The following is a 26,128-nucleotide window of genomic DNA, read 5'->3' on the forward strand; positions in this document are numbered from 1 at the left end:
TTCCCTGTGCTCTACAGTATGAACTTGTTTATCTACATTACATATATCAGTATCTGCAAATCTCAAACTCCCAATTTATCCCTTCCCACCCCCTTTCCTCTCAACTATACATTTGTTTTCTATGTCTGTGAGTCTGTTTCTATTTTGTAAATAAGTTCATTTGTGGGTTTTTTTTTTTTAAGATTCCACATATAAGTGATATCATTTGGTATTTTTCTTTCTCTTTCTGACTTACTTCACTTAGAATGATAATCTCCAGGTCCATCCATGTTGCTGCAAATGGCACTATTTTATTTTTTATGGCTAAGAAGTATTCTGTTGTATAAATATACCACAACTTCTTTATCCAGTCCTCTGTTGATGGACATTTAGGCTGTTTCCATGTCTTGGCTATTGTAAATAGTGCTGCTATGAATATTGGGGTGCATATACCTTTTTGAATTAAGGCTCCTCTGGATACACTGGGCTGCCTTGATTCTTCATACAAGGTTTCTTTATTAAAAGTCACATCTTCAGTTTCTTGGAGGAAATACTTACATATCCAACAGGTAAGTAAGATATGATCAAGTAGGAACAGCATTTGCCTCTAAGGACATTGGCTTAAAACATCATCCTATTCTTAAACGAATGAGAACTGTACGTTTCCTTAATAAGAACTTTGCAGAATCTTTTTGGAAAGATGATTCTATTTAAAGACCATAAAATACCCTATTTAAGAACATCAATTTACCCATTTCTATGTTTCAGAAAGGGAAGGGAGATGAAAATATTATAAGGCAACAAACAATTGGACAGCTTTTTAATCACTTATGCAATCTTTTGCAAGAAACAAAAGAAATTCTGATGTTGACATCTCTGCAGATGACAAATATGATGTCCCCACATCCAGCGCAGGTTTGTTTGCAGACAGACGTGCACTGTCCATAATCGCACCGCCGTCAGGCTGTTTACCCCAATCACAGCTTGCTGCAGGCCTCCTGGTGGAAGGATTAATTCCTTCCACCTGTGTTACTTTACCACTACGATTTGGGGAGCACCCACTTCCTCTAATGGGCTCCAGGTGGGAACTACAATATTAATAGTTACACCTTGTTCCTTGTACCTTAGCACTCTTACTCCCAGGTCTGTCAAATCTCTTCCTTTTGCACTAAGGGATTTCTCTACCCACATCTCCTCTGAAAAAGCTTATTTACAAAGAAATGATGGGATTTTTTTCTTCCAGTCACTCTGCTGTGTAACGACTTCTGGAAGGAAGCCCATATGTAATGTCACCGGCAGTGATATTCATCAAGCCCTAGATTGCACTTATTCTTTCCTCGTCCTTCTGAGTGCGCTGCTGTCTGCTTTAGAATTTAATTACCTAGAGGCCGACGCTGAACTCTGCTTAGTCATGACTGGTCATCATTGCCAGGCAAGGGATATATACACAAGCCAGCAAGGATGGTGGAAAGTTACTTGGACAAAGAATGAAAAAGGTAGATGTTCAAAGCCAAGGCATAAACAATCTTGCAAGTCATTTGCTGCTGTAATCAGATGTGGTTCCACTTTGGCCCAAGCAACCTGACACCTTTGCAAAGCCCCTATTACCATGCCCTGTAAGTTAGATGAAATCATTACAGAAAGATTTATTCTGAAGACAACATTCCTTTCAAAGGGTAAACGAGGACAGCGCTCTGGCCATCTGAGTGGAACTCGAATTTTCCTAGTGCAAAGGTTCAATCTGTTAACACATCACAACAGAATCAAATTATTCCAGAGTTTATGGTACTCAGAAGAATTTTGCTTTCTGATTTAACAGCTTAGAGAATGACTGTGGTGGGCAAGTTGACAGCAATTCCACATACTATTTTAAAGCTTACCCGTCACGTGGCGGGGTGAGGGAGTTCTAGAAATCTGTTCCTTGCATTGCCAAAGGAATCACAAGACTTCATCCTGATCCTTCGTGTTCTAAGTCAACCTGAGCAGCGGACAGTCTCTTCTTGTGGGAATCCTGGATGCTCCCCAGTGGTCCTGGAATAACTGGGTGTCAGGGAGGCCGCGCCTCCCGGGGGAGAGATGCAGTCGCCTCCCTGACCATAGAGTGGCATTAGGAAGATTTTCCCAACAAGGCCTGTGCTCAACTCTATGATCAGGAAAAGACCGCCCTCAAGGTCACAGTGCAAAGAGAAGGAGACAGAGATGGCTGGAGGGGTGCAGGCAGAGATGGTGATGGCTCTTCCATTTTTATCTTGTAAGATTTTTTTTTTCTTATTTGTTTTTGGTTTGTGAGGAAATTATCTGTTAAGTGTCATAAAATACATGGCATTTGCCCCCTGCCTTCCATTTCCACATTATTGATTTTTTTTCCCGACGCAGACATTAGCTCATGGAGCCCTGGAGCCAATGAAAAATGACTTCCTTCTGCCACAAGCACTTCAGGCAGGTCTAGATAATAGGGCACAGAACAATCAATGCCCTGGGCAGCTCAAACGAGAGCGAGGGCTGGTTTCCCCTTTGAATATGAACAGCCCTAAGAAGTGCAGGGGTAGATGTTTGCCCCAAAGGGGAACATTTTGTATTTAATAGAAATTGAAATTAACTGAAACTTACATTGAGAGATTTTTTTGTTTGGTTCTTTGTTTGGCAGAGGTGGGTAGCAGGTGTGGGATGGGGTGCATGAGGCCTCCTGTGGTAGCAAATTTCTAAGGTGGTCCCATAATTAGATACCCCTTTTGTTGAGTGACCTCACCAGTCATGATGGTATGTCCCTCCAGTGATTAAGTCACATTGCATCGCAACAGTGAAGAGACGCTGCAGGTGTCATCACGAGCCCAAATAAGTTGATTTTGAGTTAATTAAGTGGGATGATGCTTTGTAGTCCTGACTCAATCAGGCGAAAGCCCTTAAAAGAGGGACAGGAACCTCCCTGAGAAGAAAGGCTCTTTGCATGATGGGTGGAGTAAATGGTTATGTTGGAGAAGACTGGGTGGGGGAAGGAACTGCCAACAGCCTGTAGGGCATCCAGGAGGCCTCTGCCAAGAGCCGGCAAAACCCTGTTGCTGTCAGTCACACAGCCACGAAGAAATGAACTCTGCCAACAATCTAAATGAGCTTGTGTGTAGATTCTTCACCAGTCAAGCCTTCGGGTGAGACTGCAGCCCTACCTAACAGCTTTATTGCAGCCTGGTGAGACCCTGAGCAGCTAAGCCCAGGCTACCAGCCCATGGAAACTGCATGAATATAAATGTAAGTTGTTTGAAACTGCTAAGATTATATATAAACTGTTAAGTGTACACACACACACACACACATATATATGCATAATATCCCTCTTAACAGGTTTTGTATGAAAATAAGTAGTTAGCAAGCGTGGGTAATAACTACAATGCATTAATGCATTTTGTCACAGCCGATGAAATGAGTGACGATGGACTAGCCATCTATCTGGGAGTTTCACTACCTACGGAGACCTTTGTTCGTAAGGTCAACTAGAACAATCCTTTTGTAATAACACTTGCAGGTTCATCATCAAATCAGCAGACAAGTGAGCCTTCTCATAACTGAATTTTCAGGATAAAAGGGTCTGCAAAAACATACCCTAAATTATGCATTCCAGTAATTGGTGCTCTACGTGAGGACTCTCCTCATAAAATTTTCATAGTAAGTGGTTTGAAGGTTTCCCTGCAGAAGCGGAGATCTATAATTCACAAAACAAGAAAACCTGGGATATTGGGTGGACATAAATAAAACCTCTTCGGAGTTTGGATGTCATTTCACACAGAAACAATACTATATTAACTATATTTTTGTATAAACAGGAAGGACTCCAGGCCTGGGAACAGGAGACTCTTGGGCTTAACCTCCAGTACCTTCCCTGACACCCAACGGTGTTATATCTAAAATGCACATCGGGCAGGATTTATATGAAAAGATGAGATAAAGAGAAATGGTTTGTATTTCTTCTGTCCACAGACTGCAATGTTTTATTGCTTGGGCCAACTTTCAATCAATACTAACCATATGAAGCATGAAAGAGAAAGAATGAATGATTTACATGGGTCTAAAACAAAGAAAGAAAGGAGAGAGAAAGCAGACGGAGAAGAGAACAGTGAAATCGGAAATCGGCCCCTCCATAAGGACAGAAGTGGATTGCATCAATTTAGCGTAAACTGAGGTATTTTCTAGTTTGTAGCATATAACTTCAGATTTTCTCTGTGGTTGGGGAACTAGGCATAAAGTAATAAAATTATTCAGAAAACATGTTTAATAACAAAGCACATTAAAAAATAGGAATTAATATGCCTATATTTAGTAAAACAAAACAATTAATTGTTTTTAATACCATTTTAAGTGGTTTGGCATATATTAAATTGGATTCAACAGTAGACTTTTCATTTTAATTGGGCCTGACATAAAGTTATAGTGAAGCACTAATTTTGTTCATTGAGTTCAGGGCACTGAGAAATGTCAGGGGAGCAGGAGAAAGCCGGGCTACGCTTCAAATCTGGCTGCAAGGTCCGATGCAAAGTGAGAGTACACCAGGCGGATTCATGTCCGGGGGCTCATATAATGAAATACCATCTCCGGGATGGCTTAAAGCAGCATGCATTTATCAGCTCACAGTTCTGGGGGCTAGAAGCCTGAGAGCGAGGTGTCGGCCAGGCCATGCTCCCTTGAGACTCTGGGTACAAGCCTTCCTTGCCTCTTCCCAGCTTCTGGTGGTGGCCGCCCATCCCTGGGGCTCGCTGGCTGGCAGCGACATGACTCCAGTCTCTGCCTTTGTTGGTCCATGTCATTCTCCTGTGTGTCTCTCCTCTTCTTATAAGAACAGCAGTCATGCTGGATTAAGCATCCGCTCAACTCCAGTACAACTTAATTTTATCTCATTACATCTACAGACTCTATTCCTCTTGGTATTATTATTATTATTATTACTATACTTGGATTAAAATCTTAATGGTCTACAGAGCATGTCTCATCCATCCCTGCCTTCATTAGTAGCCCTGGGACTCTGCGGGTTTGGGTGCATTCTTCCTCAGTGAGCTTGCTTAGAAAGTAGAACGCGAAGCAAGGATTACAAACTGATGCATTGTTAGGGGTACAATCCCAGGGCTGCGTGAGTGAGGGAAGAAGCGGAGCGGGAAAGGGTGGGGTCATGCCATGTGAGGGGTCACCACGGGCCATGCCTATATGCTGAGCCACAAAGAGACATCTGCTTGGCTCCCTGGAGAACCTTGTCCTCAACAGCCCATCGGAGGGGAAAAAAAAAAAAAAAAAAAAAAAGGAAATTTATTAGCTGGTTCCTTCCCATGTCCCGCCTCGCGTTGGCTGAAGCTCGCCTCACAGGTCGCACAACCCCCTGCACTTCCGGGTTGCACCTCCCGGACCCTTTAGCATCTGCTTGAGAAGCTACATCCCAGGCCAGCGATGTGAGGTCTTATCCACATCCAGAAGTGGCAGGAGGGCCTGGCCACCAGGAGTTGGCATCAATTGGAAGACGCTGGTCCTGCCTAGGAATCTGTCAGCCCAGGTGGCAGCTGAGACAGAGGAAACGGCTGAGGGTCCAGGAGCAAGGAAGGCCCAGAAAACCTGAGGAAGTGCTGAAGACACGTCCAGTCCGTGTACCGTCTTTAAGTTTTCCCGGCACACTTTGCTCCACCAGCTCGCAGAGCCCTTCCTGTTCTGTGGGACGCCTTAATTCTTCTTTCATCTGAAATTAGCACGGATACTCAGCTCGCCACCCATCCCTTTTCCATGGCTTCTTTCCTGAGATTTCTATTCTGATTTTCTTCTTTGACCAGAAATCAAGGTTTTCTCTTTTGAAAGTAAGAAATCACAGACACTATAGCCCTAAATTCTCCATGTACTTTTCTCTTTGAAGGGAAGATTAGCCTAGAATAAAATGCTTGAGTCACATTCAATTTCCCTCCAATTTTTATATACATTGTTTTACCTGAAATCTGGTATTGAGTGTTCCACTATTGTTTTGTTTTGTTTTCCTTTCTTTCTCAAAGCTTCTTCATCGTTTGTTGACTGAATCTCGCCAGTGATTAGTCTTGTTTTGTGTTTGTAAAAGACACCCCTGCTATTTGTTCTACTGCCTGAGATTTTCATTTTGGGGAATGTTTGCCTGTTCTCCTTATTTCTGGTTGAATATAATACTCTTGATTCATATTTTCTTTTTTTCAGAATATTTTAGTCCACGTTTCATGGATTTATGCACCTGGGGAGTATTCTGGGACCACCTAATTTTATTTTTTCCATTTGGAGATATTTTCCCTCCTGAATGCCTAAATAATTCTTTATTTTTGCCATTTAAAACATAACCTGACTACATCTAGTGTTCATTTATTCTGAGTCAATATTCCTCAAACATGGTGTGTTTGAAATGTGCAGACACAATTCTTTTGTTTCAGGGCAATCATCCTCGATACCTCTGCCTGCCCCTGCCCAGACCACCAAGCTCCATTAGCTATAATTTCTGACGCTTTTTTTTTTAGCCTGATATATTTTAATCACTCTGTATTGGCTTGCTGCGCCTTAAAACATTTTCTTTCAAATCAAGTCACACCTGTTTGGCTAACTAGTTAGCAAATCACACCATCAACGACTGAGATGAATTGTAAACATGTCTGCTGGGCCCAGGGTGGGTAAACAGACTTTATGTCTGCATCACAAATGATTAGAAATCAATCACAATGATGTCAGGGCTCAACCACAGGGAGAGGCAAGGTACATTCATTACACGGAGACGATTCTACGTTAAAAAAAAATCATTATTTCCTCTGGAGCAGCCCTACTTGAATATGGTCCAGAAATGCCCAGCACTGAGTTGACCTGGGATCCTGTTAGGAACAACCACTCTCCGGACTGACTCAGCATCTCATGATTTTGGGTTTTGGACCCTGTATTGCACATGCCCTCCAGGTGAGTCTTATCCATGTTCTCGTTGAACCAACACTGGTCTAAAATGGTACTTTAGAAATAATAAAGGTTTGAATTAAGGGAATAAGTATTCATGGAACAATTGAAATAAATGGTTAGTAGAGGTGGCAGAGGGTTCAAGCCTACAGGATGGGGTATCTGAGTAAGAGCGAGAGAGAAGACCAGAGAAGCAGCAGATCTGTAATGCACTGGAATGGAAGCCAAGTGAAAATAAAGTAATATATTTCATCCTAGAAAGAACAGTAGAAGCCTTGAAGCTGAATGGTATTTCCAGGGAGGCAACAGAGAATTAGAACAGCCATAGCAAGGGCAGAGCAGAGCAACAGCCTCACGGGAGGGGCAGGCAGACTACATGGAGGAAGGAAGCAGAGGAGGACCACAGAGGGAGGTGAGGAGCCAGAGGAGATGGTGTTCCACAAACCAAGATCCCCTGCGATGCTGATCCTATCTTTGTAGAGAGAACTGAGCAACTATTTGCATATAAGATTCCGTCACTTACAGAACTCCACTCGGAAAAGGAGTTACCATTTGCCATTTTGCCTCCTGCCCTGAGAAGACCTTCAAAGGAATAACTTACAAAGTATCAGCACAGTCATAGACCAGACAATACGCCTCACCCTGGCTGGATTTCCGAGGAGAGAGATGGGAGTAGCAGGGAGAAGGACCCAGAAGGTGTCTGGGAAAGGCAGTTCGACTCAGCGGGGTGACGGCCAGCAGGGAAGTGCCATTCGAGCTGCAAGAAGCACCGTGAACCTCACCAGTATCGGAAGTCTACTTCACTTCGATTTTTAGATCATACTGACAAATAAAATTAACCAGCTTTCAAATGGCCATTGGCAGGTGTTCTCCAATTTGTGTTTATTCAAGTAAAGTCCAGGTGAGATAAAATAAAGGTATAACCAAACCGGATTCCCAAACCCAAGCTCTCAAACTGATTTAATTAGCACAGAAGGAAGTATCCTGGCTTCATTGCTTGTGGACGTTACACCCATGCTCTACCAGCTGAGTGCTTACAGCGTGTGCAATTGGACGGTAAGGATGCAGCCACGTGTGCTCAATACCAGCTTTCCTAAGAAATGTCTCCAAGGTTTGCCTTGATGGAACTCTACCAGAGCCAGATGTAAACAGAAGGCCATACTGAATTTTGAATTTTAAAAGTCACATTCTGTAATCTTTGTCACCGTTACTTCTCGGGAGTTGTTCAGTGCTTAGCAGGTTTAGCTAAAATGGATCTGCATTTTTTGGGATAGTTTTTCTAATATTCCATTTTCACATTTCAATGCCTTAGATGTAAAGGAGAAATCTGTCTGCTGGATCATTAAAAATGATATCCTTTAAAGCTAAATCTTATTCTGAATTAAAACTTGCAAAAGAAGATATTTCCTTCAAGAAGTATTAATCAGTGCTATAAGAGATAAATGAAAAGATCTAGAACCTGGATGTGACATGGAATTTGTAATTTATAGAGGTCCTCAAGTTAGAACCATCAAGCTAGTCTAAACAAACTTAAACACCATCTACATATCCAGCCACCAGGATAACCCTCTGTGCGTTTGCCCCAAGTCTTTGAATAGGGCTGGGGTCAGGGCTCTCTTTAGGACGCCATGTACCCACGGTTGTTTCCCTGAAGGGATCTTCACTCACTGCAAACTCCCCTTCGCCTTGAGTTTAACAACCTGACTTGCGAGGCGTGGAAACTGCAGAAGAGTTCCATGCGTGGCGTCTTCTCCTGTAACCCCAGCGTGGGATCTGAGTTAGTAGCATCTTGCTGTATATGCCATGACTGAATTTGTCCATAGGCAGTGGACTAACACAAAGGCAAAAAATCAGGTCTGCAGAACAAAAAAGTGAATCTGGGTAGGGCATGTTTGCTGGAGGGCTTGTGGTATACCATTATCAGAATCAGATCTGCAAACATAGAGACAGGATCAGAGGGCCAGGAAGCTCCTGCAGCCTGAGCGAAGGAAGGGGTGGGAGAGGGGGACGTGAGGGAAGGGCAGGAGCCCAGTCATGAACGCACGCAGAACTGACCCGGGCAAGCATGTTTCCGGAAGGCTGCACAGCCTAAAGGCCACAGACCTTGACCATAATTTCACCTCAGATCTTTCATTTATCTAAGTTGGTCTGCTTTATTTATTTATTATTTATTTATTCATTCATTCATTTATTGAAGTATATTTGTTTTTTTACCATGTTGTGTCCATTTCTGGTGGGCAGCACAATGCTTCAGTCATACATGAACATACATGTATTCGTCTTCATATTACTTTTCATTATAGGGTTACTACAAGATATCGAACATAGTTCCCTGTGCTCTACAGTATAAACTTGTTATTTATCTACTTTATATATCGTAGTCAGTATCTACAAATCTTGAACTCCAAATTTATCCCTCCCTACCCGCCTCCCCTCTGGTGACCATAAGTTTGTTTTCTATGTTTATGAGTCTGTTCCTGTTTTATATATAAGTTCACCTGTATCTTTTTAGATTCCACATATAAGTGATATACGGTTTTTTTCTTTCTCCTTCTGGTTTACTTCACTTAGAATGATGATCTCCAGGTCCATATACGTTGCTGCAGATGGCATTATTTTGTTCTTTCTTACAACTGAGTAGTATTCCATTGTATAATTACACCACAACTTCTTTATCCACTCATCCATAGACAGACATTTAGGTTGCTTGCATGTCTTGGCTGTTACAAATAGTGCTTCTATGAACACTGAGGTGCATGTATCTTTTCAAATTAGAATTCCCTCCAGATATATGCCCAAGAGTGGGATTGCTGGAGTATATGGTAAGTCTATTTTTAGTTTTTTAAGGAATCTCCATACTGTTTTCCATAATGGCTGCACCAAACTACATTTCCATAAATTGGTCTGTTTTATTTTGATTTAGATTCTGTTTGAACATGTTGTTTGCAATAGAAATCATCAAATATTTTAATCCAGTGGGCATGTTTTAAATAGTAATAGAACAAGTTGCTCATTGCTGTGGACTGAGTGTGTGTCCTCCCAAATGTCATGTCAAAGCCCTAATCATCAAAGCAATGACATTTGGAGGTCAGGACTTTGGGAGGTGACCAGGTCAAGAGGATGGAGCCCCATGATGGGATCGGTGCCCTTATAAGAAGAGACAGGAGAGAGAGGACCAGTGTGAGGACACAGCAAGAAGACGGCCATCTGCAAACCACGAACAGAGCCCTCACCAGGAAACAAACCGGCTGGCACCTTGAGCTTGGACTTTCCAGCCTCCAAAACTGCACGGAATAAATGTCTCTTGTTTGAGGTGCCCAGTCCGTGGTACTTCATTACAGCAGCCTGAGCTGACTGAGATAATTGTCAAAATTAAAGTAGAAGGACAGGGTCACCAGAAATCATCAGAAGCTCACTATAAATCCTCATAAACACAATGGAAACAAACGTGACCTTCCCAAGGCCTTGGTAGTAGGACTAGCTCAGAATTCTCAGGTTGAGGCCGCAGGCTGCTCTGCACTGACCTGCCCAGACCCTGCTCAGGGCCAGCCCATCCCCCTCACCATCCCCCCTCCAAGTACTGATGAGGAACTCAACAGCCTCTTAGAATTCCAACAGGACTCTATTCTCTGCACATCAACCAGAACATTTATGGGAAAAAAGAGAAAAAACTAGGAAAAACTTTGGAAAGGTCCGTTTCATTCATTCCTCAACCCATCACATGGTAGGCTCACTGCTGTGGGGCATTAGGATAAAAATGGCAGGAAAAGAGTCCTGGTTCCTCTGCTCTCTAGTGAGCAAGACAGACACTGTGATGGTAATTCCTTGTCTGCTCTTAAAACAAACAACAGACTTGAAGTTCCGTCCCCAAGGCAACCAGGTCCATCTTCTCCAGGTCTTCCCCGAATACCTCTGGAAGCCTTGCTCATAGTAGCTATTTCCACCCAGCTTCCTCTGTGCTCCCTCCCTGTCCCCCTACTCTTCCCTCAAATGGAACTTTGGAGGCACCAGTGGCCTCCTTTGGTGATTCAGTGGTTACGTTTCGGTCCTGACTTGACCTGACCACACAGCGGCCCCGGCCACAGCTGCCCACTCCTGCCTCTGGCACCCTGGCTGCTTCCCTCCTCGTGTAAGGCCAGCTGTTCCTCCGAAATCAGCTCTCAGCTTAACCATCACCTCCTAGGAGAGTCCAACCTTGCCTGGCCAAGCACAGGAGGCTCCCTGGCTCTCCCTGCCACCTCCCTCTATTCACACCCACTGCATAAGCTTGTCATCTCCTCTCTCAGAGTTTTCTTAGTGCTGGCTTCTTATCGGTTGTCCCCACTGGCCTGTAAGGTTCAGCAGAGCCAAACTGCCTGTCTGTTCACCATCTTACTCATCAGTGCTCAGATGGACCACAAGATAGGAAAACCTTAGTAAATCTCAGTAATTTCATCAATAAAATTAACCAGCTGATGGATATAAGATATTATTAACAACAATGAAAATTGTATTCTATGCAAAGGTGCCAATTACACCAAACACTGGACAGAGGACGTGGAGGTGAGGTGGACTTCACAAAGAGGGAGCTCTGTAGGGGAGGACCTGAAGGCAAGAAAAAGCTGGGCAAGTTTGTGAAACTAAGACACAGCCATGAGGCTGGCCTCAGACACCCAGTGCTGTTCCTATAATGAACTAAGATGGCACCTGCCTTCAACAGGCGAGTTACTATGGAAACCAGATGGGTCTAGTTGTCACTGATAATTGGGTCAGCATTGTTTCCTGTGTTTTCTATAAAATATTTTGTTATTTATGCCCATAGACATATTCTTCGGAATGCTTCTCCATACCGTCCTACAATAGGAATTTCTTGCTGTGAACACTGTTTTTAAACCAATCGGAAATCATATGATAATCCCAGGATAGAATTTCACCCAGCGAGCTCCTCTAACAAATTTCACTGTCTTAAATTATCCAAATGAAAAGGGTCTTGCCAAGAAAAGACTTACGTGTGGTTAAGAAACAATAGTTAAGAAGTCAGGCACTGCCTTTCCAATTAAAATTATGACTAACACAGTTTAAAAAAGAGAATGAAATTATTTCCAGAGGATGTTGAAGATGAGGGAGCCCGATGGGCTTTGCGGCTTGGAGGAAAGAGGACAGACCCAAAGCATGATCGAGTGTTTGGAATGTAAAAAGTGAAATCAGACGATGGTCAAAGACTTCTCCAAGGAAGGGCAAGCTCCTACCTGTGGCCAAATAGATGATGTGGACCAGCGCGTCCCTGCCCTGCACCACGTCGACAGCCACGTGGGAGAAGCGGCTGTTGTCCTCCATGAAGGCGGGCACTGCGGTCACTGGCTGTACCACCTCATGCATCAGAATGAACTTCTGAGCATCCTGCAGGTTCCTTTCCGTCAGGTTCACGTACAGGCCCTGGTCCATGGTGCCACACTGCAGAGGAAGACAGGCCGTCACCAGAGCCAGCCCCCTGCACACCCACAGTTGACCGTGGCCACCCCGGCTGGAGGCTGACTTGGAATCTTAATGACTGGAGTGCACAAACATGCCTGCTTCTCCATTTCCCTTGAAAGCTCCTGTCATTGGAGTCTCTCTTATTGCAGATCTGAACTCACTATATTTGGAGAGTCTCTTGACTCCATCATAAAAGAATGATCAGAAGTTTAAAAAACGAAAGTAGAAGCCATTGCTAACTTGAATTTAAACAGTCTCCTCAGCACCTGTTGAGCCCCTTGAGAGCTGTCTGGCTAAATGCAGGCTATTCTATCTGTCAGATAAACCAGGTTCGCACACTGGAAAGGCAGCCAACGCATCACGTAGATTTACTAGTTTTCCTTGGAACGAATGGCAGGTCTTTAAGTAAGGTCTGGACTCCAAGGAGATAGAACGAGGTCATGGTAATCTGTAAGCCATGCAGCCTTGCTCTGCTGCCTTTCACGTGGGCTGCAAAACACTAAGCTGGGCTCACTGCTCTGTGCTCATATTCTAAGCTAGAAGAAACAAAAAAATTTGTTTAGAGTCTAGCATCTGAGAACTAACACGGTGTAGGGGAGCAAAACTTGACACTCTGAAATGTCTCTCGGGCATGCGAGTTATTTCTAGCTGAAAACAATGAAGGCTGAAGAGATTCAGGAAAAAACTTTGACCTTCCCCTTAACTGCTTAAAGAAAAAAAAATGAGGTAGAGGGTCTGCTCCTGGAATAGAGTACGTCCAGAAACATCTACAAAGAATACGGCCTGAGGGTGGTAGGGAAACTCGGCAGGGCCCAGGGATCAGGGTCCACGCTGTGTCTCACTGTCTCCTCCTGGGCCAGCAAGCATTTATTTACCAAACATTTGCTTTTCTATCTCTGGGTCAATTGCCTTCTTCCCCTTTGAAGACCCAAACTGCTACCCGCAAGGTCCTCTTTTATCTTTAGCTGAAGGTGAATTTGAGGTGAGGGCTTCAGTCATTTGGGGGAGTTAACTGGTTTTCCTGGTCTCTCCAATGCATACGTGTTATTAAAATTTGTTTGCTTTTCCCCTGTTAATCTTTCTCATGTCAATTTAATTCTTCGACTGGTCAGAAGAACCAAGAAGGAGAGAGAGAAATGTCTTCTTCCCCAACAATGATGAATTTGCAAGAAGAGAGGGGGCTAAGGAGACAGACGAAGTGAGGGAGGAAGGGAGGTGGCGGGGGGAGGAAGAAATCAGAAGGAAATGGGCAGGAGGGGGCGTCTCGGGTCAGAAGTAGCATGAAGAGAAATCTGGGAGACACAGGGGAAATCAGGCCTGGGAATTGCTGAGAATTCAATTCAGAGCTGCGTTGTAGGGAGGCTGGCAGGTGTTCCACAGGATGGTTTTGGGCAAAGATGAGGTAAAAAGGGGGATAGGAAAGCCAGCCGAGCTTTCCTGGGGCAGAGTGCAGAATCAGAAAATTCGCACCAACCGCTCCCATTTCTTTCATAGACTTTAAGTCCTGGTACCAATAAAGGCTGATCCTCAGAGCTTCATCTAAGTAGGTTTAGTGGAAACGAATTCCCTGTCCATAGCATCTGAAACTCCTTTTATAACATGTCATTTCCAGTACTTGCTCTTATAATCGGTTAGAGGTGCAGAAGTAGATGGAAAAGGCTTTTGTGAAACAGCCGGTACTGTTTCAGCCGGTACTCCTGACGCACTGGGTACAGTGCCTCCCACGCCAGGAAACGACAGCACGACTGTCGAATCAAAGACTCTTGCAGCGAAATGCATTCTGAAACTGGTCCAGTGCTCGGTTTAATGTCACATCCTGGCAGGGGCGGCCTGGGTGCCAGGCAGTGGGAAGGTCAGGTGAAGACGAAGGATGCGGCTCTGTGACCCGGAGCCACGTGGCCTCAGGTGAGGCCCTGCCTCTCAGCCTGTCTCTTGACCCATCAAGTGTCTAGAAAATACCTCCCCTGCTCACTGCGCAGGGCGGCTGTGAGGCCAACGGGGACTCTCAGTGGAGAGCATCTGTACATGAATCACACGTGCTTGCACATGCCGAGGAGCAAGGCTGTGCGCCTGGCACAGAGAAACCATTCAAACAACAGTAAATGGTCAGTGTGTCCTCATGGAAGCAGCAATTCTATGGTCCATTGAGCCACAGAGGCTAAAGGGAATGAATGAATAGATAAAGACAGGAAGGAATCAATGGATGAACACACGGCAGTTGTGTCGGGGGGTGGGGTGGGCTGTGTCAGGAGATTTAATGTCATTAACATATTTAATAGTAACACTTGGCAGACAGAGCACTGCCTGTTAACAAATGTGTTACGAAGTGGAAGCTCTACCAGACTTGGTCTGAAGCCGATCCAGGTGAGTTCTAGTTCTGAGGCCGACAGTGTTTGGCTGTTTCCTCGTCCTGGAGCCAGCAGCAGTATTTCAGGCCCAGGTGGCATTCAGCAGTCTGCCTGCTGGGTGAAGTTTTGGACATGGGTTTTGCTTTCTACGCACAGTGTTTTTTGTTTTTTTTAAATTGACATCATAGAAATCAGGAGACATAATATAAAACTGAGGACCTCTGGCTGCTCTTAAGGACACTGGGGACCTGGGATACTTGGAGGCCTGGGTGGGCCGGGACTGCCTGGCAAGACCCCTTGTGGTTTTCACTCCTGGACCCCCTGTCTTTAAGTCAGCAACCTCAACTGTCACTGTGATGTTGTGATTTGTAATAAGAAATAAATATTTGGTCTTCATCCCTGTTCTGTCACCGAGCTCTTAAAACCCTTGAAATTTCCTAAGTGATGACAGTAGTAAAGATGTCTTTTGTTACGGCAATGAGGCGACTTTTGGAAAGCACCTAAGGATCGGGGCTGGTTTCCAGGGGACCCAACCATGTGATTAGAGGGCTGGAACTTTCAGTCCCAGTACCCTGACATCCAGGGGGGAGAAAGGTGCTAGTGGTTGAATCCATCTCCAATGGTCAATGATTGAATCGATCTTGCCTGTGTAACAAAGCCTCCAGGAAAACCAGAAGGACGGAGCTGTGAGCTGCCAGGTTGGTGAACACATGGAAATTCAGGGAGTGTGTCCAGCTCAGAGAGAGCTCCATGCTCTTTCCCCAGACCTTGACCTTTGCATCTCTTCCATCTGGCTGTTTCTGAGTTATTTCCCTTATAACAAACCAGCGATCTAGTAAGTAAAATGTTTCTGAGTTCCATGAGCCAATTAATGAAATTAAAGAGGGGGGTCATCGGAACCATAGGGCAGAAGCATGGGTGCCAACCTGGACTTGAAGCTAACATCTGAAGTGAGGGTCAGGGAGAGTCTTGCAGGACTGAGCCCTTAACCTGTGGGATCTGATGCTGTCTCTGGGGAAACAGTGTCAGAACTGAGTGGAATCATAGGACGCACAGCTGGTGTTGGAGAATTGCTTGGTGTTGTGAGAAAAAACCCTATAGGTTGGAACTGAGTGACAAAATTGCCAGCCAAGGACTGGTTTTAAAGTATACTTTATGATGGCCTGGTTTCTCTAACCAGCTTATGATGAACATCTCACCCAAGGACTCTTTTTCAAATATTTTGAAGGCTATTTAAATTTATAGCGTACATTCATTAGCTCACAAGGAACCCACCTTGCTCTCTAATGGGCTGCAAATTCTCTAGCTGTGCCTTGTACAGTGGGCTCCCGCAGTGTCTGTGTGACACCCTGGGGACTCTGGGCGAGAGGAAAACAATAAAAATAGTAAAAACATAGCCATCGTGCTCGTGTGGCTCACAATCCATAACGGTGTCTTGCTAACGCCTCTGAAAATCATAGGATCAATACTTCTACTAATTCTTGGACAGTGAGACTTGCATTCTTGTTTGCTTGTTTCAGGGACCACTGATCCACCCTTGTCCTAGACCACCAGCGAGCTAGGTGGCAAATCTGCGGTCACAGCCTCACACTGGGAGCGCCAACTGTGACGGCACCTTCCTCCTGTCTTGCTACAAACACACACTGCACACCAGATGGTGCGGATAACTCGGCCAAGCCCCTTCATTCGGCCTTCCAGCAATGGCTTCCTCATCTGCTTGACCACGTCTAAGGGTCTATTTTCCATTTCAGCTCCATCATTTCTGATTCGCACTAATCAAAACTGCACAGAAAACTCCAGAGTCTGTCCCACGGCAGCCGTGCTGCTGGGTCTGGATAATGTTTTCCGATAGTGACGGACGGTTGTCCTGCTGGGTGAGACAAGAAAGTCTGGACGACTTTGGGGGACTGCAGCCTTTAACAGGGCAGACTTTTACAGCACCTGCTACCGTGGTTGCTATATTGTAACTGACAAAATTAATGGGTTTTATTCTGTTTTGTTATTGTTTTCAATAGAGATTTCTGCGTTAAATCTTGAAAAAATGATGCACTGTTCCTCTTAACCCTTTCTTCTTCCTGAACCTGAATCACATATCTGCTCCGATAATTAATTAGCTGCTCCTAGTATGCAAGAACTGCATAGAATTCCAAATGTTAGTAGGCAAACAATAATAAAAAAGAATCAAAGCACTTTCCATTGTTGGTTATTGCAAACATAAAGCCCTTTAAACAGAACCAGTGGAGGGATCCTTAATTGAAAACACATTCCCACTCTTTTCCAGCCTAGACGGTCTCACGGAAGTCAGTAGGGTCGCCTTATGTTAGCAAGGTTATCAAATATGCTAAACAAAAAGAAAACACTTGGTACCTATTTGCACCAGGAGTTATAGAAAGAATCACCATAATCCACAACTTAGCTTCCAAGGAAATCTTAAATTCTACCCGAAGAAGACAAGCTCAGCTGAGCAAGCTTCCTGTCTGAAATGCACGCCACATCCTGAGGGATTCACTGATTCCACTGCAGGGCCCGACTCCCAGCTCACAAACGTGAGTAAGCCCTTCAGTGTGACGCTGGCATTGTAAGACCAGATGGCTGTGGCCGTAGGAAATGAGGGGATTTGCTGTGTGAGACAAATACACCCAGGCTGAAAGTTATCCACTGCCTGGAGGAGGTCAGGCATCGCAAAGTTTATTAAATTACTGTTCACTGTGAAGACTTTTGCAATAGAAACATCAAGACGCTAAAAGAACACTATAAATAGAGCGAGCACCTTTGTTAATTGCTTTTTAACCTTCAGGATTTTACAACGGGCTTTCTTTTTAATTCTTATTTTTTTTATTGAAGTGTAGTCAATTTATAAGGTTAGTTTCATGTGTACAGCAAAGTGATCCATTTATAAATACACGTATATATTTCAGATTATTTTCCATTATATGTTATTATAAGAAATTGAATATAGTTCCCTGTGCTATATGGTAGGTCCTTGTTGTTTATCTGTTTTATACGTAATATGTATCTATTAATCCCAAACTCCTAGTCTATCCTTACAACGAACCTTCTTAAACAGTTAAATTTTACCCCAAGATTCAGGGACCCGGGTAGGCTGAGATACAGAGACTCAACAAAGGGGAAAGAGAGCTGGTGTTCAGCTAATAATTACATGAACCGCACATGTCAGCAGGAAACGTGACTGCTTCACATCTCGCTCCCACTCAGCTGTTGGCTTGCCTGAACTGCTTTGTCCAGCACTGAACTTTCTTCCTAGTAAGACTTGGATAATAAATATAAATCTGATCACACAGTTTCCTGACTTATAAGCAGGGCTAATGATGCCCCATTTTATAGAACTGCTGAGAGGAGAAACTAAGACAAAGCACATAAAACAGATATTCCTAAAATAGCCCCCCTTCCTCACTTTACTGATGAGAACATGAGATGGGAGAGGCCAAGCAATTCGCTCAGGTAAAGCAGTAACCCCTCCCAATTCCCAACCCCATGGTCTTCAGGGGAAAAAAAAAAATCAAAACAGTTAGAACTGAATAGCCCTGGCCGAAGTCCAATAAAGTGTAAAATAACTGAACTTTTCCATGCTCCCAGCTTTCTCACAAGCCAGAGATTTTATGTGTTAGGATGATAAACCAACCAGAGTGTGGAGGCCTGGCTACAGGACCCAGTTTGAGCAGTGACTAGTTATGGTAACTAAAGTGCTTCTGGTTGGAAGAGGTTAGGGTTTTGCGTCTGAGAACTGGGGTTGGGGTCCCAGCTCGGCCACTAATCAGCTAGTGTCCTTGGCCCGAGTTATGTGCTCTTAGGCTCAATGTCCTTCTGCATCTGTGGGAGAAGTAGTCACCAGTCAAGGCACCATTGTCAGAATGCAGCCTGGAGCGTGTGAAGCACTGACCCAGGGTTGGGAATGTGGTGGTGCTAAAACTTACATTTGATGGTGATGATGATGATGATGGTGGCGATGACGCTATGAAAGTTCTTCTCAGAAGGAGGGCCCTCAAGGGAAGCCTGCTGTGACGCACGAATGCCTGTGTCTCCCCAAGATTCGTATGTTGAAACCCTCACCTTTAGGGTGGCTGTATTTGGAGATGGAGCCTCTAAGGAAGTACCTGAGGTTAAATGAGGTCATAAGGGTGGGGCCCTGACCTCTTAGGATTAGCGTCTCTCCTTGCTCATTGGGGGAAAGCCTCATGAGGATACAGTGAGAAGGTGGCCCTCCACAAGCAAGGAAGGCAGTTCTCACCAGAAACTGAATTGGCCGGAACCTTGATCATGGACCTCTAGCCTCCAGAACTGTGCTATTTTGTTGCAGCAGCCTGGGCTCACTAATACATCTGCTGACCGACCACACACGAGTAAACTGCTTAATCTCTTTGCGTCTCAGCTTCTTCTAAACACGCGTAGATGGTAGTCGATGATGCACAGAGCCCCTGACAGCCTGAACGTGCTGCAGCTCTGCGATTTATGACTGAATAGCCGCCATCTGCTCTTCTTTACCCCTAGCTGCCCCATCGCATCTCGTTCACCCCAACAGGAAACCTCACCACATTCGCCAGTGAGAGCTCAGATTCTGTTTTTTCACCTCCACTGCTCTGTGCCCTGGACCCCGCTCATTACAGTGTCATTCATCAGGAATCAGAGCGTCTGAGGACACGGAGTCCAGCATCATTAGTCCTAATTGAAGCTCGGATTCCCAACCTGCTGCATTATGCTAGCCTTTTTCAGTGCAGCCACTGGCCTCACAGCTGACAAAAGGCCCTTTCTCGGTCCAGGCGCCTCAGTGGACAAAAGGCCTCGGTCTATTTACATGAGGCAAGCTGAGTGTGGGACCGTCCACAAGGGGTGAGGGGGGCAGCAGCTCACAGCTGCATGCTGCATGCACCGGGAGTTTAAATTATCCCAGCCAGTCTGGCTACACAAGTTCTCCACATGCTAGCTGAAGGGCTGACCATGGAGGAGTGCCCCTTTGTCCCCAGAATTACCTGGAAGTTGGGGTTGGGGTTGGGATATGGCAGCCAGGCAGACCGCGAGTTCTCCTGGTACTTGAAAGGTCCATTAAAGGCCTGTGAGATGGCACTCAGGTTGAAGACACACACAGCCGAGGCAGCAATGCTATTCCTGGAAGCAAATGAGGAGAAAGGAGAAGGCAGGTCAGAGAGCACCCCCGGGGACCATGGTCCTCCTCGCAGACCCTGGGATGCAGAGGAAATGCCTTCTAGGGGAAGACTCGAGATCGGTCTCCTGACCACCCCCAGGATAAAGCTGATAAAGCTGAAGCCAATGAGTGGTGTCCCCTGTGGCTTCTTCATATGGGAACAAACACTTTGGGATAGAAACAAGGGTACTTAGTGGTTATGACACTTGTAATCTTGCCGGATGGGATTAATTCACCCAGCCACGTCGGGAGTGACGAAGGATTTTGAAGAGCTCTATGTCATGCCTTTAAAATTCCTGGAGGGAAAAAACGTTCTCCTCCAGCAGAGGGGCTCTCATCACGAGTCTAGCACAGCTCCTTTCCCACGCACTTGCCCGGTTACTGCAGCGGGCAGTGGGGAACGAGGCTGCTACCTCTAATTTTTTTAAGCCCAAGATAGTTGCCATTGTTTGTTATCCTTTAAAAGAATAATTGACTTAAAGTATTTTGCAAGAAATGCCTGTCAGAGACCCTTTGTACGTATATATTTTTCAATTTACAAAGCATTTTAAATTCAAAGGGTCAGGGAGAAACATCTGGTGCAGCACTGACCTAGGAGAACTTGAAGCCATGGTTGGGAATTCCAGCTGTGCAGAACTGAAGGCTGGGAATGAGGCGCTGTCAGCGTCTGCTGCCCTATTACTAAGGCATGGAAACAGCTATACATGTTTTTTTGTTAAAGAAATCTGCGTTTTGAGCTCAGCTACGGTTTCAAAATTTCATGTTAATACTCTAAGCCAATGTTATATCTACTCATCAATTGTTTTTTCCTGAATCAAAGGAAAAGTCAAGAAACTCCAAAATGGAAATGGCTGCCTTATACTTGTCAGAGAAACACTGAATAGGCAGGTGGTAGACACCATTCTAAAGGCTTTGCAAACTCCAGTTCACTCGGTCTTCGTAAGGTAAGGAAATTCACTGATGAGGAAAGTGGGACCCAGACCCACCTGCCCCGAGTCACCCAGCCACTCAATGGGGGAATTGGACTTCAACCCCAGGTGGGCTGGCTCTGAAGAGGAACCTTTTGAATTTGTCTCGGTGACAGTTCTGTCTGGACAATATTTAAAAACACCCCCATGGGCAGGTAAGAGCCTTGAGAGCAGGGACGCGTTCTCCTTCTAGAAGCTGGAGCACAGAGAAGAGGGTTTGGCGAGGAGCACTGTTACCCCCACTGCTGGTGAGTAAAGTGATAAACGAATAATATGAACTTATTCATACTGTGAATTTTCCATTTTTTTACATTATTCTCAGAAGAGAAAAACACAGGAAGTCAAAAAGTATAAGGAAGAATTAGCCTTCGGACACGTGCCTGGACTTGAGTAAGAGCTAGACGATTCTGTCTGAGCAACAGTGACCGGCGAGATGTACAGGGGGGCTTCTTCCCCGGGACCAGGTGACCACACCTTGGTCCTGGCTTGGTGACAGTCCAGGGGGAGCATTACATACTAACAAGCTAGAACAATGAACTTTATCCCCATCTCCCAGTGCAAAGGGATAAACCAAACCTATGAGCATCAGCACCAGAAAGCTTAGCTGGGGCATTTTCAGCTGTCAAGTCAGAGGCAGGTCATAACTGGGACCTTGGACTGTCATTCTTTCAATTTGGAGCAAGTCTTGTCAAGAACACAACCACTCCTGGGACGGTAAGAGTAAGGCTGAGACACAACGGGGAGCAGAGGCGGGAGGTGTTTTGGGTTTAGAGATAGATATATCAGAAAGTTGTTCCCAAGACCTAGTGAGAATAAGGATTTGAGAGAGAGGGAAGCTCCAGCAATCCTGCTTCTGCTGGTACAGACGCTCTATGTTGGGTGATTTCCAGCACAATGGGCACTTGTAACACTAAACAAATAGTCTGCAAAAGTCTGCAACTTATTTTTGTGAGTATCTAAATTGACCATTCACCCTCTCAGAATGGCCCAGACACAGAACTTTTGTAACTTTTCAAATTGTCTGACTTTGCCCGGAGATGGGGGAATGAACAGCTAAGCTAGCCAAGCTCCCATTGTGTGTAAAATTGGTGTTAGCTGAGCCACTGAACATTCATCTTGTGCAGCCCACACTATTTCTTCAACAAGGTTTGGGAAAGCAAATCAACTTCAGAAACAATAAATTGATTGTTTTTTAAAGAAACTTACCTAGAGAGAAAATAAGCTCTGGGGTTGAAAACCAGGTTTACAGTAAAGATTGTCGTGTGGGGTCGGGGTGGGCAGGGAGCCATCCATTTAGTCTTTTCTTTCTAACTTCACATCAGAAAGAAGACTCCTCATGGAGTGAACGTTATTATCAGGGGAATATTAACACTTAAGCTCAGCAGTGGGAAGAGTAACAGGGAAGTAAGATGCAGATAAAGTGACTCTTTGGAAATGCAATTCACGGGCAGGCTTCTGATGCAGGAGAGACGAAAGAGTAAGTTAACAAGACTTGAGAAGCAGAGGAGACATCATAGGGTGACTGACGGTCCCGGTTCACCCAGGACTGAGAGGTTTCCTGGGATGCAGGGCTCTTTGTAGGGCTAAAACCTGGGCACTCTGGGACAAACCAGGATGGCTGGTCATCCCATCCACTTTATCAGCACTTGCAACCCATCCTGATTCAGATCCTTTACTTTGGATACAAATATCTGGCTTTTGTCCAAACCGTTAGGTCACCAGATGAGAGCTCTCAAAGGTGATGCAAAGCAGAACCCACGCGGCACCACCCACACCATTCCCACAGCCAGCGCTGAAGCAAGTGGAGCTCAGGGTCCCCGAGCATCAGGGCCACCTGTGATTCCGGGGGCCGGAGTGTGATCATGTTGAGTCTTAGCACAGCACATCAGCTAGGAAGGGAAGTTAACTGTGGGGTCATGCTACCTTCCGCCAGACAGAGTGAACCGAAGTCAGGAAACTTCATACACTTGGCCTAGCCCAGAGAGTGTCAGCTGGGAAGATAGGAGTTTTTCCCCACAAGAAACAAAATACTATACTATTTTTTCCAAAAATATTTTAAAAGTAGAATCGTCATTTTAGAAATGCCTGAGTTAGCATCTTCTAGAACCATGGCTTGCAGTGTAGCTGTGGGAACGTGAGAATGTGTATTTCATACATGAGCAGGGGATCAGGGGAGAGTTACATTATCTCAAAGATCAGACTCCCCTGGCGATGCTGCTGCTTTCATGATGCGAAGATGCATGACTTGTGTATAGAAAAAAAAAAAAAAAAAGACATCTAATAGGTTCCAGCATTTCAAAAAATGCCCAGAGCACACTCACTGGCAAATCAGGAAGGAAGAATTCACAGAGGATAATTTGATGTGGCCATTACATAAGGATCGATCAAAACTTTTTGATAAGCTTAGTTTTCCTAACACCAGTCTTAGAAATCACATCACTTTTTGTAACATTTAATTCAGACTCAAAATCTGTTTTGGATGTTAGTCCAGCAAAATAAAAGAGATGACTTTAAAAAAAATTTTTTTGGGGGGTGAGGTAGTTAGGTTTATTGATTTATTGAATGGAGGTACAGGGGATTGAACCTAGGACCTGGTGCATGCTAGGCATGCGCTCTACCCCCGAGCTATACCCTCCCTGCAAAGAGATAACTTTTAAAGCAACCTATAAACCTCAAAGGTCAGAGAAGAGTAGATTCATTCGAACAGAGCAGAAGAGCTGGGAAGAAATGATTTCCAGTTACGTACACATTGGTGGTAAAGATGCCATAGATCAAATCCAGCTCGGGCAAGAAGAAAGTGCCCTGCAGTTCGTTGTAGTAGAAAGGGACCTCCCCGGGGCGCGAGCAGTTGAGCCGGGCCTTCATGAACGTGGTCCACGTGTCCTCCAGCAGGAACCGGCCCCCGATGTCGTTCTTGCACACGCGGGCGGCTCGGGAGAACACAGTCTTCCCACAGTCATGCTCCACGGCGTTTTCTCGGAAGAAGAAGTAGGTGAAGTTGCCGATGTCGTAGGATGACACAAAGTTGGGTTCTAGAAACAACAGGAAAGGAGAAGAGTCTCAACACCCACTTGCTACTCCTTGGGGTCTTGCCTGATCAGTGTTTCTTCCGAACAGACTGTGCGAAGGAAACCTGACTCTCAAAGAACGAACGAGAGGCCTGATGAGTGACTTCACGATCCCGGCCACGGGGTGGAAAGCAGCACACCAGTTCTAAGCGACAGGACATCACCAGCGTGATGCCGCACAGAAGCATCCTGAGCTACTACTGCAGCCCTTAGGTCCACGCCATTAATACCATCAAACATGGACAGCAAAAGTCTGCAATAGACATTAAAGCCATATATAGCACTTGATCTGTATATTCTTTCAAAACCTTCAGAAAGAGAGGGAGCAAATGAGATTAAAAACGTGAAATGTGACTGTGATTCAGAACATAGGAGTCTAGTACCATGTTTGTTTGCGTAGAAAACAACAAAATTCTTTGATTTTACTTAGATCCGTGAGCACGACTTTGACACCATTTATGTGCTTTTAGTACGGGCTTTAAAAATGTTTTTCATTTGTGCAGACTGAAACAAGAGCTGAAACTCTAAACTGAGTGTTCTGTATTAGCTTTAGCAATGCCTGTTACTATGGTGACCACATAAATGTGATGATCAACTCTTATTTTCTCATTTCTTGGTTTCTGGGGAATCCATTTAGAGGAGAGAATTGTATTGAGAAGGACTCATTGCCTGGAAGGTTTCTGGTTTCATGATTAGATTAACTAGGGACTTAGAAATGACAAAATTGTGGCAAACCTTTACTTAATCACCAAGCTCATTAGGAATTCAGGAATTTGTTATGGATTTTCAACTGAATTTCATATACAGCATTGTAAGTGTTCTCTTCATAATTTCCCATTTGAGTCTATGGATGATAAAGGTGACCCCCTTTCAGACACAGATGTGCCCTAATACTTACCCTTAAAAACTCTAATAACTACGTTTGATTCTTACTCTTTTCTCTATTGCTAAGAGTTTTCCATTCAGTGAGCAAGTGTCTTCATTTTATGGCGCAATTAGGGTAATAGGACAATAACCTTTGATGTTCAAAATTAACGGAAAGACATGCACAACAACTGTATCCACAAGGACACATTTCAGGGACGATTAGTTCTGGGAGACTATTCACTTGGCCTTGTGCTTTGCCAGATCCAGTCAGGTTGTGCCCATAGCCACGTTATTAGCAGGACAACTGAAAATATGTTTGGTACAAGATGACCCATTAATGTGAAGCATAAGACCCCCCACAGGCTCACCTAAGCTCTGAAACACGGACGCTGATTCAGAGGCTGACGCGGAGGTGGCACTGACGACTACTCTGTCCAGGAAGGCTGTTGCCAGTTTTCAACCAAATTCAATGGAATTTCGATCAATATTTGATGTCACCACAAAATGTTTCAATTTATCTTAACTTCACACTCTAAAAATGTGACAAATATTCTACACTGCACATGTAACGTGTTCTTCTCCACAGTCCATGACATTGTTCTTAAGTCACTGAGGTACATTAATAGAGAGTTAAGTAAGAACTGATTTTAATTTATAAACTGCCAAACATAGTGTTTGATCACTTGCTTTAACTTGAAACGGATATTAAGGAAAAAAAGCCCTGGATTGCATTAAAATGTATGAGATGAAAGTTAGAAATATTTACTATTCAGTATGTTCTAATATCCTGGAAAGATGCTCCAGAAAACAGGAGGTCACACATCTCTGAGCTGTGTTTTGGGGAATGTAAAGCAAAACGGGGTATTTTTGAATCTGTGTTCACTGTGAGTCTCCCAAAGAGACTTATTCACTGAAGCAGACCCCAAAAGCAATGATATGAAACAATGACAAAACTACATTTGTTTCTACAGATAATATCCGCCTGCAGGTCTAATTCTGAAGAGAAGACAGAATCATTTTAGAATAGGTCCTGCATCCAGCTTCACATACCCAGACTAGTTTGATCATTGTACTGAAAACAAAAAACCATCATCACCATCATCCAAACAACAACACACCTCATCTAAAATGAGGAAAACAGGACAGAAGATGCAGGACAGGTGTGTCTGCTACAGCTCCCGACACACCCGGATGAGAGGTGAGGCAGCGTCCACAAGGTTTATCAAGCACCCTCATGACTACCCACGTCTGCTCTAGCTTGGGGACAAACAGCATGAAAACCACATCGTGAGTGTCTCTAGGATCTCGGAGGTCATGAGCAGGAAGCGAGGCGCTGCAAAGGTAGAGATCTGCTGATGTCTT

At 44.6% G+C, this 26,128-nt stretch overlaps 1 protein-coding gene across 3 annotated transcripts in view; it reads right to left on the reverse strand.

The window, feature by feature from the left end:
* Window positions 1-26,128, reverse strand: part of SEMA5A (semaphorin 5A) — a 444,249-nt gene that overhangs the window by 113,120 nt on the left and 305,001 nt on the right. For all 3 annotated transcript variants that reach the window (XM_032469911.1, XM_032469912.1, XM_032469908.1), the window contains 3 exons: window positions 23,578-23,863; window positions 19,691-19,826; window positions 12,129-12,333 (listed from right to left, as the gene is read on the reverse strand). In XM_032469911.1, the coding sequence (XP_032325802.1) occupies window positions 12,129-12,333; window positions 19,691-19,826; window positions 23,578-23,863 (627 nt within the window). The remainder of the gene's footprint in view (window positions 1-12,128; window positions 12,334-19,690; window positions 19,827-23,577; window positions 23,864-26,128) is intronic.

This window comes from Camelus ferus, chromosome 3 (genome assembly GCF_009834535.1).
Source record: "Camelus ferus isolate YT-003-E chromosome 3, BCGSAC_Cfer_1.0, whole genome shotgun sequence".
NCBI lineage: Eukaryota > Metazoa > Chordata > Mammalia > Artiodactyla > Camelidae > Camelus > Camelus ferus.